Below are 14,531 nucleotides of genomic sequence, written 5' to 3'. Positions count from 1 at the left end.
CTCCTACAGGAGGGGAAGCTCGGTTGGTGTGGTTCACATGATGAGCTATTTCACGTGAACAATATTCACATTTCACATTCTCTATGTGAGATACACTAAAGTTTGTCAAATTTTAGTTCTATATGAGTTTGTTCAGTATCTGTCTCCACTCGTGATATAATACGTATTTAAATTATAAAATATTTACAATGCACACATTCTACAACAATGGCCTTGAGTTAAATTTTAACGACTAGTAATAGTAATATACGTTACAAGAGCGGTATGTTGACGTTTTCATGGTCGATAAAAAGATTGAAAAAGCGAAACGTAGTTCAGCTTTTTTAATTTCCGAGAACATGAAAACAAACATACCGCTCGTGTATCGTACATTATTTTGTGCGAAGATCGTTTATTACATACCTGAAAGACGAATTTCTAATTAGTTGCAATGAAATCTCCATGTTGGTTTCTGTTTAATGACGGCAACTTCGGAAAACCAAAATATCTTTCTTCAACATTGTTGCTATAAAATGTTTTCTGTGTTTACTATACTCCAGCAGGCCGTGATATACGTCATTTTAATATTTTAACAATATTATTTATATAACATATTGCAGTAATAACATCCGCATCTGGAATCTTGTTGATTTTTTCACGGCTTCCTTAATGTTACTTGTATCAGGAATGCAATAAGTTTCGTGGAGTAGTAGACTTTACTTAATTTTTGCAAATATTTAAAAACAATAATTAACATTGCAATTTAGGTGAAATTGCAGTGGTAAGTTTCCAATTTATAATTATTACTATGTTAAACGTCTCTAAAAATAATATGTTAAAAGCCTAAAGCAGTAAAATGAATGTGGCGCTTAAGCGGTAAGAAGAGGGAAATTATGTGTGTTACGTTGGGAATACTGAATGTGGTATTTCACACTTACCGCGTATTGGTTCTGTGCGGAAAACAAGCAAATACGCACGATCTCGCACAAAAGTTACTTAATTACATCTATTTAAAATTTAAAGCATATGCGAAAAACCAATAACTTAATTTTTGAGCTAATATGATTTAATTCTATCTATCCTATGTAAAATATAAAGAATTATAATTAAGTTGAGTTAGCTAGTTAATTAAATGTAGAAAATTAATTTAGTAGTAGTTTATTGCAACTGTGCTGTAGGGATCAAAATTCAAATGTAAAGTATATCGATATAATGAAAATAATATTCATGTAATGAGATTTAGCCATTATAGGTTTTGCGTTCCATTTAAATAAATTAATAATGGTGGTAATAATAATAATAATAATAATAATAATAATAATAATAATAGTAATGGACAGATGTTAGCTTCATTATACCTCGGGACTAGGAGAGGTGGCGGTGCACAACTTCTAACCACTAGATTGTGCACCAATGTGTCTGGGTTAAATTCCAAATTTCTCCGCAGTGCATATGAAGAGAAGGCATATGTCACTGTTGATAGTGATTCGAACGTCGGATGGGGACGTTAAGCCTGGAGGCTCCCTTGATGATATTTGTCTGCAGTAGTTTACGTGCCGGCACCGAGTTTCCCCTTAAAATTATTTTTTTAATACAAGAAAAACAGAAAAAAAAACTTTTTTGATTTCTCTTAAGGGGACACTTACGTGAGTTTTAAAATTTCTAAAACTTTCATCGAAAATTTATGAATTTTAAACTCCGAGTATAGTACATAGTGTCATCTGTACAAAATTTGATGCCATTAGGGTTAACAGTTTTGAAATTATATTTTAAAAATATATCTTATATTGACATCACTAAAAGGCTCCTTGCGACAAAGTTTTCAAAATTTTTAGTTCATATTGACTCAAAAGCTTGAAAATAGTCTTGGGAATAAAAATTCATTGGATTTTTGAGCTCACAAGCAAACGTTCTGAAGAGGCAGATAAAAAAGTTATTTTTTTCTTCCACCATGTTAATAATGTCAAAAGAAGTTCTTATACAAATTTTGGCCACTCGACCGCAATTACGAGGCCGTCCAGAAAATGAATTCTGCTGGGGCCATTTACAAAAAAAAAAAAAAAAAAAAAAAAAAGCGCAATTGCACGGAAAGATTTATTGAAACAGATACGGCAATTGTTGTGCTGTTTGTCAACATATCCCCAATTGGAAATGAGACATTTATCATATCATGGGATCAATTTTTGTATCCTTGTATCGGAACCAGCGTTTGACAGCCGTCTGCACCTCTCTGTCGATCCCATGATATGACAAATGTCGCATTTCCGATGGGGAATATGTTTAAAAATAGATCAACAATTTCTGTGTCTGTTTCAGTAATTTTTTCGATGAAATTGTGTTTTCTTTCTGTTAACGGCGAATTTATTTTTTATGGCACTCGTAATTGCGGTCGGGTGGCCAAAATTTGTATAAGTACTTCTTTTGACATTATTAACATGGTGAAAGAAAAAAAAATAGCTTTTTTATATCTGCCTCCATTAGAATGTTTACTAGTCAGTCTAAATAGAAACTCACAATAAATTTCTTAGTGGACTTTCTTAATTTTTGACCATTGTTTCACCATTGTGTCTCCTTAAAACCTACCTGCTCTGTGTTTATTATGTCCATAAACAGTCTCTTCCCTTTAATTTACTGGCTTTGAAGATTTTTTTTTTTAAACTTTGAACATTTTTATGTCGTTTTATGGGAATTTTATTGGTCACTTGTAGCTATTTTTAGGTCATCCACATCCGTCCCTAGTGATAAGTATCGGAATGTAACTGATAACATGGGAAGCTAAATTGATTCGAAATTCACAAAATAAACGAGAAAGTATTGTCACCTGTAACAGTTTCTTTCTCTCTTTGTGTATACTTCTCACTGGGGCTCGGAAGTTGATGAAATATAATCTTTTTTTCTTAGACATCACAAACAATGCAGGATGCAATAAAACTCGTTTCACTTCAACACGAACTAATATAGCCTACATTTATTTTGTATTTTTGTTGCATTTTTCGGTCTTTTATTGTGTACTGTTTTTTTTACCAAGTGCTCTAATTTTTGTTGCATTTTGCCCTTTTCTACTTATGAACGGACATTTTTTTACGGTGTAGTAGTGTATATTCTAGAATCCACTGCTGATTGCTTACGCAATTCGAATGCGTCTTACAAGAGTTTTCCTTATGTTTGCATCAGCCTTGACTCCTGATCACGTGTGATACGTGCTTCCCCATATTCAACGCAACAAAACAAATACTGCAGCCGCAGTGCTCGCAGTCGGCATATTGTATCTCACAAGTGAAGACGTAAAAATGCCGAAAGTAAAACAAAGCAGAGAAAGTTTTTTTGCGACAGTGACAATGTATTTTCCACAAATGAAAGTATACTAGTTTATTTGTAGGTATTTTACTATTAACATCATGGACATTTTTTTTTTTTTTTTCAATGTCATATTTTCAAAAATTTAAGGTAATTTTGTAGGTGATTTTTAGGTCATCAATTTCCGAGCCCTACTTATCACATTTCCACGCCATGTTGATCTTGATTTGGGTAATGTGATGTGCAATGTCTGCCTGGTTATTTGGTCAAAGTGTTTGCCTTGACTCCTGACCAAGTGTGTTACGTGCTTCCCCATATTCAACGCAACAAAACAAATACTGCAGCCGCAGTGCCCGCAGTCAGCATATTGTATCACACAAGTAAAGACGTAAAAATGCCGAAAGGAAAACAAAGCAGAGAAAGTTTTTGTGACAGTTAGCGACAATGTATTTTCCACAAATGAAAGTATACTAGTTTGTATTTTACAGAGTGATTTATATAGAACTGACACATTTCTTTCTTTAATTATTCCGTTGGAAATTCACTCAATGACCCAATTTTAGCACCAAATTAAGCAGAATCTTCTGGAGTTTCGATTCCTTGTCACTAGATGCGCAGATGTTTATGTTTTATTCCTATTGTTGGCAGCTGTTTTCGACATTTTGTGTCAACGTGAAAATGCAGTACACATTAAATCAACGACTCTCCCTTGTGAAGCAATACTGGATTACGAATTCAATTACAGCTACTGAAAGGGCATACCAGAGAGAATTTGGTGTTCGCAATCCTCCCAAAAGAAACACAATACTGGGACTGGTAAACAAATTGGAAACAACTGGATCTCTGGTGAGTGAAAAGGGCAAGCATCGTTCATCTAGGCTTCCCACGGTTGTTGTTGACGTAAGAGCACGACTGGAGCAGTCACCCAAAAAATCATTAAGACGTTTGTCGCAGGAGACAGGGTACACCTACTCAATGTGTCAGAGAGCCTAAAGCCATATAGGGTTACGGTTGTTCATCAGCTACAGGAACCAGATAAGGATAAAAGATTGAATTTTTGTCGTTGGTTTCAGACGTTCATTGTGCAAAATCCTGCCATATTGTCCATCACATGGTTCACAGATGAAGCATGGTTCCATTTATCCGGTTATGTGACGACCGAATAATTTCCAGGAACCTGTGGCCACCGAGATCTCCGGATTTGACAACGCCGGACTTCTTTCTATGGGGTTACTTAAAAAACAGGGTTTACGCCACACGTCCCCAGACATTGGACGATCTGAAGCGCAACATTACACAGGAGATTCAAGCTAACAACAGAGTCCTCCAACGAGTGGCCAGTAACATGGAACGACGTGTTGAGTTGTGCCTTATGCAGGATGGAGGACATTTTCAACATTTGCTATAGAGGTAAATAATCTCCCAAAATTCCTCTACATTTTAGGTATAATAAGTTGTCGCTAGCACAATTCATTTTGAAACAATTAATGAAAGAAATGTGTTAGTTCTATATAAATCACTCTGTACTATTAACATCATGGACTTTTTTTTAATTTCAATGTCATATTTTCAGAAATTTAAGGTCATTTTGTAGGTGATTTTTAAGTCATCAATTTCCGAGCCCTACTTATCACATTTCCACACTATGTTGATCTTGATTTGGGTAATGTGATGTGCATATCTGTCTGGTTATTTGGTCAAAGTGTTTGACTGGGTTAGAGTAATAAACAATACATGACACCATCCTTGAATTCTACCTCGTTTATTATAGAAAAAACGAGCAAAGTACAAAAATTAAAATGTACACATTATTTACAATTATTGGACAAGAAATGGTAAAGCTAGTGCCTTGTACAATCCAAATAGTGTGATCAGTAGCGACACTCTTGCCGTGTTCCTCTCAGAATAGCACTCCAGTAGTCAGCTGTGTTGTGATATTTACAATGTTTGTACTTCTCATACCGAGCAACCATTTCCTATTCTAGTACAGAACGTTTCTAGTCTTTAACTAAGAAATTGTTACAGAACCATAGTTATGTATTGTTCACAATCAGAAGTTCAGTCGTTTGTAACATTCATCCCTGTTTAACTTCAGTCTAAAATAAATCGTTGCTATAACAACTTGCATTTGATCAGTGTCCTATGTAATGCAGACACTTACCTAATACTCGTATGCGTATCAATGTCTGACTACTATTTTGGTTTTTCTCAGTGATACGAAGTTTGTCACTGATTATTTTTTGTGACCCGTTTATATGTTCCTTATGAACAATGCGCTTTTTCAGAATATTGTTTCTAAGATCTTATTCTGCCTACTTTCTGCCTACTTATTTTAAGTCCCTACACATCCGATCCCAATATTAAAATAAATGATCAAGTGAGTTTGTTATATAAGGTACTACGTAGGCCCTAATACTATGATTTCGTGACGTTCTCTAAATAATAGTATAACAGAGGGACATTTTGGATTTTACCGAGAGATGGTTACTTGTAACTAACTCAGAACATTATTTATCTTACACTTATTTTAACCTATTCCAGGAATGACAGATATTTTGAAGTACGTGTGCTGTAACATTTTTGTTTTGTAGGTCGCATCTGGACACATTCATTCCAAACAAATATATTTAAAGGAATTTAACATAAATGTTTACCATAGTTACACTATATTTTTTGAAGTCGTCAGGGATGTTTTAAATTTACGCATAATTTAACAAGATTACTAAAATAAATGAAAAATAATATCTATGGAACTAATGCACGAAACTTGATCAAATTTCGTACTGTAATTTAAATACACAGACACAAACCCACCGAATTTGAAAGCAATTAATCAAAACTTTGTAAGTTTCAAAACTCAGTCCCAGTTAGCGAACATTGCATATTTTATAAGATCACAACATGTTCCCCGATAAGAGGGTTAACTTTCAAAATCAATTAAAACTCACTCATGTTTCCAATTATGGTTTCTTTCCACTTTATTGACAAATGAAGTATATCTTTTCGTCCTCAAATACAGTAGAACTTGGTTATAACGACATCCAAGGGACCTTAAAAATTATGTTGTTATAAATGAGTGTTGTAGTAACCGAGATTCACATTATCAATCTAGTGAGGTGGAAAATGAAAAATAACAAACTTAATTAGACTTATTTTGGATTTATGTATTGACTTTTAAGCCTACAATGAACATAATAAAATACACGTAGGCCTACGATTATAAATACAGTATTCTGTATTAAAACAGTTTGTTCAGTACTCACCAAACTACTTTACATAGAAGTGAAGTAATCAGTCATTTTACTCTGTTGTCTTCTACTTGCCCAATACACACTTTCTAGGGCTAAATTACGTTCTATGTTCATAATTTCAGTTGCAATTTCACTGCTCCCTTCCCTAGCTTCATAGAACATGTTCATAATTCTAATGACTTCTAAAGCGTCACTCACTTCTTTTAGTGACCATACTGCGTTAAAATGCATGTACTTAGTGAAAACTTCCTGTCGAAACTGATCTAATACCGCATGAATTCGAGCAGGTTACAATGGGATGGGGAATCCACGTGCATTCCAGGGGTCTATGACAGGAGACTGTAAAGAATTTGTCAGGGTCAGATTTCAACAAAATATTTCTTAAAATACTTTGGTTCTCAGAAAATCTTATTCCAAACTGAGGTTGAAAATGACGTTATATACGAGATAGACGCATATACGTTTGTCGTATTAAGCAAGGTAGGAAAGCATATGAATTATGGGGAATTAGTTGGGACCACAGAATATTTGACGTTATAGGCGAGGTGTCGCACAAAACGAGGTCGCTATAACCAAGTTCTACTGTACAGTGATTTCAATTTCTAGCACGGCAAATATGAATTTATCTCTCTCTTTCTCTCACTGGGTAATGTTTTTGTCCTGTGCTGTATTAAACGGTGATTGGTTGTAATGTGTTATCTATATGGTCAGAGACGTCAGAATGCTGTGTCACATTTTACTCATAATTCCCATAAAAGTGGTCGCTCATCTAAAGTAGGTACCGGTACACCTAGTACAGTGGTCGTCAACACTCCCTGAAATATGCAAAGGGTACGCGGTGCTGTCCCGTGTGCACTGTCGTGCAACAGGGAGAGATAGAGAGCATACCCGCTAGCAGCTACGGAGTGCACCCTAGTGCACTGCGTTTTCCGCGGGTGAGAGAGACTAGCCCCAGCGTGCTCTGTGCTGACGACCCCTGACCTAGTAGTTATTCTTGTCATTAGGTCCAAGGTTTAAACTCGATCGACAGTTTTAGGTATTAAAGGGCGATAAGAATCCTTAGTGCTCTTCTTTCATAAGAGAAGTTAAGATAGGAGGCCCGTGTTGTAGATTCACGGAACGAAAAAAAAAAAAAAATAGTGCTCAAGGAACAATTATCAGCAGTTTCTTGACCATGTTAAAATTTGGAATAGCACAGTCGATTCATTTTACCGACTTAAGTGTTAGTGGATTTATTCCACTCTCCACCTGAAATTAACACCATCCTAGAAAGAGGTCGGAATAGATCAAAGAGTTCAGTTTTTGAAGGTAGGAGACAATAAAGAAAAATATATTAATTATCTTTACGGGATTCCATCCTCAGAACATGTGAGAGCGGTCATCGAATTTCACGTTTTCCCTATTATTTGACCAAACCGCAAAATGAATCTTGTTTTACTGTAGGTTCTATAAATAATTTTGGATCATTTTAGTTCAGCACACGTATCAAATTATTTGTCATTTTTAAAGAGCAGTTTGAAATTAAAATGCATTTACATTATAATCGTTCAGTAATTAAGTTATTTTAAGAAAACTAGAACGTACACCATCGACTTCTCATAGCCTCAAGACATGCTTTGTGATAAAAACAATTGAAAGTAGTAAATATAAGTTAATAATGACTTGTAAAGTACGATATATACAAAAAGTAATGGTTGTTATAACGATTTTGTAGATGCTGTTTCTTTCTTGGCAGAAAGAATTCACCGGTAACCCCGTTTTTCGAGCTTCGAAAAAGAAAACTGTACTTGGGTAGATAAAAATTCGTCCTTGAACTGTACAATCATAAATTGTTTATTCTGGCAGCGAGGCTGTCCGTTGAAGTAGGTATAAAAATTGGAAGTTGTAATACGTTTAACAGACGGAAGAGGTGTAGTCGGCCTGGGCCGATAGCGTATGATAGTAATTCCACCTGAAGTAGGTTATTCGCTGAAAGCAGCTGTTCCCAGACTTTTAATTATTCAACTTTTAGACAGAATTTACAGTCCTTAGATAAATGTAGTGCAGAAAGCTCCGAAGATCTTACTTTTCTCTATTTTTATAAAAACGTTTTATGTTCGACCATGCCGAAATGTAGTAATTATACACCTGGTAGTAGCCCTTTAATGCACCTCATTAAAGTACTCCTATTCATTAAAGTTTAGGTGTTCAGCCAATGACAAGTCACCTTTGTACCGTTATAAAATCGCAAGTATCGATTATTCTCGGATACGCAATCGAAAGGCAATTAGCGAAAAGTCACGGAGGCTGGAAATCCAATACTGTCGCAGAAGGTTATGTTCTGTTACTATAATAATTAGCGTTAATTGTAAATAATATTAAAATAAATTTAATTTGTCATCTCGTTTTTCAATTCTAAATCAATTTCCAGGTTATATCAGACTAATGTTCATCTTATTCTCTATCAAGGTCAATGACATTCGTGCCTCGGAAAAAATCAATACTTTCGCGTCTACGCACATCTCACAATTCAGGTCAGTTCGCACATAACCATAACATGACCTAATTTTGAATAATTTCAAGTTAGAAATATGGTCGAGCATAAAAAGTCGTATGAAACTTGCCTATAATGGTAATTAAGACGCTCGTATGAAAATTATGAAACTTGCTTGCGCTCGTTTCATAAACAAACATACTTGCGTCTTAATTACTACCATTATAGGCTCGTTGCATAATGTACTATTAAGATTGTATTGACCACATTTATAACTGAATTGATTTAAAATTCTATAAGCAGTTAGTTTGTTGGAGTGTTTTTAATGCCACTAGGTTGTCTTTCGACATTTCTGCTCTTCTTTTCTGGAAGAGCTTAGGTGTAACCCATTTTTGAGGATGGTGCGTCTGGAAGGTGGAGTTATATTACCCCGATATAATAGGATGATCATGATTATGTGGCTCCAGGAAAGATCTTAAATCTAAACTTAACCTAAATTTCAGACCATAAGTGAACACAGGAATAATTCCATTTAAGGAAAAATTCCTGTGCTGTAACGGGGAATCGAACTCCGGACCTCATGAAGCTAGAAGCTCTCACGACTAGACCATGAGGCTGGCTATTGTTGAAATGTATTTGCTTAAATAATTCTGTGACAGTATTGTATAGAATAATTATTGTTCATAAATACGGTTTTAAGGAGCGGGTTGCCATTAAGAGATGTAGCGATGGACAGTGCGTGCCCTCCGTAGAATTTATTGTGCTTTTTTATTAGTTTTAATTGGTTTATTTTACGACTCTTTATTAATTGGCATGGCAATCTACCGTCTGAGTGAAATGAGGGTCATAATGACAGCGAAATGAGTCGGGGTACAACGTCTAAGTTAGACAGCATTTGCTCTTAATGGGTTGAGGGAAACCCCCGGAAAAACTCAACCAGGTAACTTGTCCCAACCGGGATTGAACTCGGACTCACTCATTTCACGATCAGACGTGCTAACCGTTACTCCATAGCGGTGGACTTTTATTATTATTATTATTATTATTATTATTATTATTATTATTATTATTATTATTATTATTATTATTATTGTATTTCGCAGCCTAACAACAATATTGTTAACAATGGCAAGAAGAAATTGTAGATACGCATATGCCTCTGCGCACTTCTACACTTTAATACTGGCTGTTTCTACTGGTTTTGTACTTCACCTCAAGTTATATTTAGTTTTTTCTTTTCTCCGTTATTTTTAAAATAATAGATTATGTAGTAATTCGGACGTAATCTTTTACTTATGAGAAAGCTAATGAGAAAGCTAAGCTACTAAATTCATTTTCCGAATTAAATTATCTCTGATTAAATTTTAACGCAGAATTATTATTATTTGCGAACCAAAACGTTGGGTAGTCTGTCATGTAAAGTTGCCCTCTATAGGCCTACAGATTCTGTATTCCCTCTTCGCTATTATGCAACAGAACAGCAACCTTTGAATCTCTTCGCTAGTCTATGATTATACTGCCACTATAAAGTCATTGTTAATGAAATGCGTATTTTATGCAGTAAAATAAATGCTGCATTATTTTTAATAATGAAAAGAGCAACACACATTTAATTTAGTACTTCAGTTGCTTGTATGAGACGAAAGTATGCAAAGCCTGACTTGCATTACAATATTTGACACGGTTTAAAGTAAATTTTTTCTCTCCTTTCCTCTATTTCGAAGGTAATTTAGTGCAATTGGCACACTGACGTTCAAAGATACCCGACCTACGATTTTATGATCGTGTAAGCGAACTTTCCAACTACAGGATAACCAAAGATATAAAAAATTGACAAACTTTGAAATAGTTCCGCTAGTTCTCAATAGGTGGCACCATTATTGGGACAGTTAAAAAAGTGTCGGAGAAAATGATTGTGTAGGTTAAGAATTATTATCACAATTGACAATATCAGTAGCTTCGAGCTAAACCCATGTTGATCTACAATCAGTTGAAATGCGGGAATATTTATCTGCAATTGGCAACAGCGACTATTAACTTCGCCATCTATTCATTGAAGCAATAACTAAAGAATCCACATTTACATCAACAAATTATCGATCACTATCGATTAGTCGGATCAGATATCTTTGAATGTCAGTGTACCATTGTTCCGTCATATTATTGCAGCTGTCTGTTATTTTCTCTGTTCTCCACGGTTTGTTTCAGTAAAGTTTACACGATGAGAAACAGTGCACGAAAAATTTTAAGAAAAAGTCTGGGGATTCTGCTTTAGAGAATGTTGCAATATTTTAACAAGGAGAGGATAGATGCACTTTTGGGAACACCGACGTCATGTAGTTTCGGGTGGAACTTGATTATTTAAAACGGAAGGTAGCAGAGACAAATTATGCAACGTTCAAAGAGTTACTGAAATTTTGGGAACAAAATTTGACGTCTCTCGCCTTTTTAGTTAATAAAGTCCCATTTCTCATTTTCTGTTAGGTAGCGCCGTAGCTGAGGTAACAGTAGTCTTGAGATTAATAAATGGATATTCCGTTTTCCATATTTATATATTTTCTCTATTGCCATTTTACTCTATGCATAGATTCTATCAGTAATTTTTTTATTATACATCTTGATTTCACAACTTTTAACACTGTATCACTTCGGAATATGTATGATAAGAACTTTCTTGTGTTAAATATTAACGTACCTTGTTAACATATTTCGACCTATTTTCGGTCATCTTCGGAACTGGCCGTTATTGGTCTTGGCGCCTCTTGTTTCCTGTGAGGGTGTGTTCGTAGTGTAGAGTCAAAGAGTGTATGTGTTTTGAAATTGAGTTGTGTGTTGAGAATATCGTTGGGGTGTGTTTTTGTGTGTCTGTATATTTCATATTGTTCTAGTGTGTTGAGTTTCTGGCTTTTTGGTTGGATGTGCATGTCTGTGTTGATGTCTTTGTAGGTGTGGTTGGCATTTGTGATGTGTTCTGCATATATGGAGGTGTTTTGTAATTTTGTTATGGCTTGATGTGTTCTTTGTAACGTGTTTGAAATGATCTGCCTGTCTGTCCTATGTAGAAGTTGTTGCTGGTGTTACATTTAAGTTTTATACGCCTGTGTGGTTGTATTTGTTTGTTTGTATGAACGCACCCACACAGGAAATAAGAGGCGCCAAGACCAACAACGACCAGTTCCGAAGATGACCGAAAATAGGTCGAAACATGTTAACAAGGTACGTTAATATTTAACACAAGAAGTTTTTTTACTATTTATGGACACTTTTCGCGTATATTTAAAATAAAATATAAGTGCCGACTTGCTGACTGAAAATGGAGGAAGTTAAGCCTAAATGCTTGAAATAAAAGAAGGTACAGGGTAAATTTTTAACGTTGCGTAATTTGGCTGTGCTGTACTTAGTTTTACATAATTAATTTTCATCCGAAATAATATAATTAAAAACAGTGAACCCAGAAACGTACATTCTCTTCTTGTACAGTAAGTTAAAGGAAGTCCGTTCTAAGAGTTTTAATCAGTCTTGTGTCCCTGAACACAGGTTCAGTGATTTTATATTACGGTACAGAATATAGTTACCTGTATTTGGACGTCACAGACGAGTAACCTAAAGTCTTTACTAATCGTTTAGCCCCTATGAATACACCCATGCAAACTTCTTTTCTTCTTGTTCATTCTTAACATGATATTCTAGAAGTACTATATAAACATGTCACTTTTAGGTACTTTCTGAACATTGCGTCTGTACACACCCCTCCACCTTGACCCAGAGGCGACTTTTTTTATTTCGATTTCTCTGCCCTCGGGACTTGCCGACGACTCGGCGGCGTCGTCGTCAACCGCTGTGATAGAGTTAGAGATAAACTGTTGTGTGTGATCCTGCTTCGCTGCCCGGGAGAGACATGTGACCTCGTATCTGAAATGTAACAGAGGTGTCGTCACGCGATTTATCTGTCGCTGTCGCGCTGCGGCGACGCGGAGCGGACCACCTCCTGGATGACGATCTTCCTGAACTCGTTTCCGTCGTTGTCCGTCCACGAGACCTCCTCCCTCACCTCGTCGCCGTTGACACTCCTGTTGAGCGTCTCCTCCAGGCGTTCCCGGTGGCGGTGTCTCTCGTGCCGGATCCGCTTGTGGTGGTGTTCCTCATGGGCGATGTTGTTGGCGTCCTCCGTCTGGTTGGCGGCGTTGTCGGGAGTTACGGTGTCGTTCGCGGTCGGGGTTGGCTGGGGCACTGCGATGCCGTCCGTGCTGTTGTGCTGCTGCTGCTGTTGTCTGTTGCGGTTCTTGCAGGCCGCCAGGTGCTGGGAGAGCACGAACTGAGCGTGGTGCAGGAAGGCCGCGTTCGCCGCCTCCTGGGCCGGCACCTCCACAGTGCACATGTCGATCACGGGGAACAGAAACGAATAAAGATATGGGGAATTGCTAAAGCGTCTTGTGTTATCCTCGTCTCTTCTGATGTTCGTGTCCCTCTTCCTTCCTCCTCCGTGGCCGGCGTTGTAGCTGAAGCCTGTTCCACTGCTGTAGATGGGGATGTTGTAGCCTGCTCCGGCTGCGCCGTAGTCTGATTCGATGAGGCTCTGGGCTGCAGGCAGGAAGAGTCCGGGAAGGGGCTTGGCCGTTGCTGTGTGCAAGAAAAGTACATTGTTGAGCATGCGGCGAGTTGGCAGTTCGTGGTTAGATCTGTACTCAAACGCACTGTTATTCAAACGCCCCTTCCACATTCTACATTTAACGTGAAAAGTTTATGCTCGATTTAGACCTAGGCAACCTAGGCAGTTGCTTAGGGCGGCAATTTCCGGGTGGGGGTGGCGGCATTTTCTATCTTTCTTTTTTTTTTACATTGAAATTTGTTTTTAAGACACTTGTTGGTAAATATTTTCTTAAGTTTGTTCTTGAACATCTTGTGGAAGTCGGACATTGCTTTGTTATTGCATTGTCGCGGTCGCGGCGAGAGTAAAAGAAAAGTGTGCAGCTGTGTAATCTATATTATACAGAGTGATTTATATAGAACTGACACATTTCTTTCATTAATTGTTTCAAAACGAATTGTGCTAGCGACAACTTATTATACCTAAAATGTAGAGGAATTTTGGGAGATTATTTACCTCTATAGCAAATGTTGTCCGGCGTTGTCAAATCCGGAGATCTCGGTGGCCACATGTTCCTGGAAATTATTCGGTCGTCACATAACCGGATAAATGGAACCATGCTTCATCTGTGAACCATGTGATGGACAATGTAGCAGGATTTTGCACAATGAACGTCTGAAACCAACGACAATAATTCAATCTTTTATCCTTATCTGGTTCCTGTAGCTGATGAACAACCGTAACCCTATATGGCTTTAGACTCTCTAACACAATGAGTAGGAGTACCCTGTCTCCTGCGACAAATGTCTTAATGATTTTTTTGGGTGACTGCTCCAGTCGTGCTCTTACGTCAACAACAACCGTGGGAAGCCTGGATGAACTGGTAAACAAATTGGAAACAACTGGATCTCTGGTAAGTGAAAAGAGCAAGCATCGTTCATCT

General features: G+C 36.8%; 1 protein-coding gene across 4 annotated transcripts in view; it reads right to left on the bottom strand.

The window, feature by feature from the left end:
• Nucleotides 1–5,022: 5,022 nt before the first annotated feature.
• LOC138714729 (uncharacterized) overlaps nt 5,023–14,531 on the bottom strand; it is a 153,306-nt gene continuing 143,797 nt past the window's right edge. For all 4 annotated transcript variants that reach the window (XM_069846822.1, XM_069846821.1, XM_069846824.1 and 1 more), the window contains one exon: nt 5,023–13,620. In XM_069846822.1, the coding sequence (XP_069702923.1) occupies nt 12,944–13,620 (677 nt within the window). In that variant the 3' untranslated portion in view covers nt 5,023–12,943. The remainder of the gene's footprint in view (nt 13,621–14,531) is intronic.

This window comes from Periplaneta americana, chromosome 15 (assembly GCF_040183065.1).
Source record: "Periplaneta americana isolate PAMFEO1 chromosome 15, P.americana_PAMFEO1_priV1, whole genome shotgun sequence".
Taxonomy (NCBI): domain Eukaryota; kingdom Metazoa; phylum Arthropoda; class Insecta; order Blattodea; family Blattidae; genus Periplaneta; species Periplaneta americana.
The sequence above is the reverse complement of the archived record's forward strand: the minus strand, read 5'-3'. Positions and strand labels throughout refer to the sequence as shown.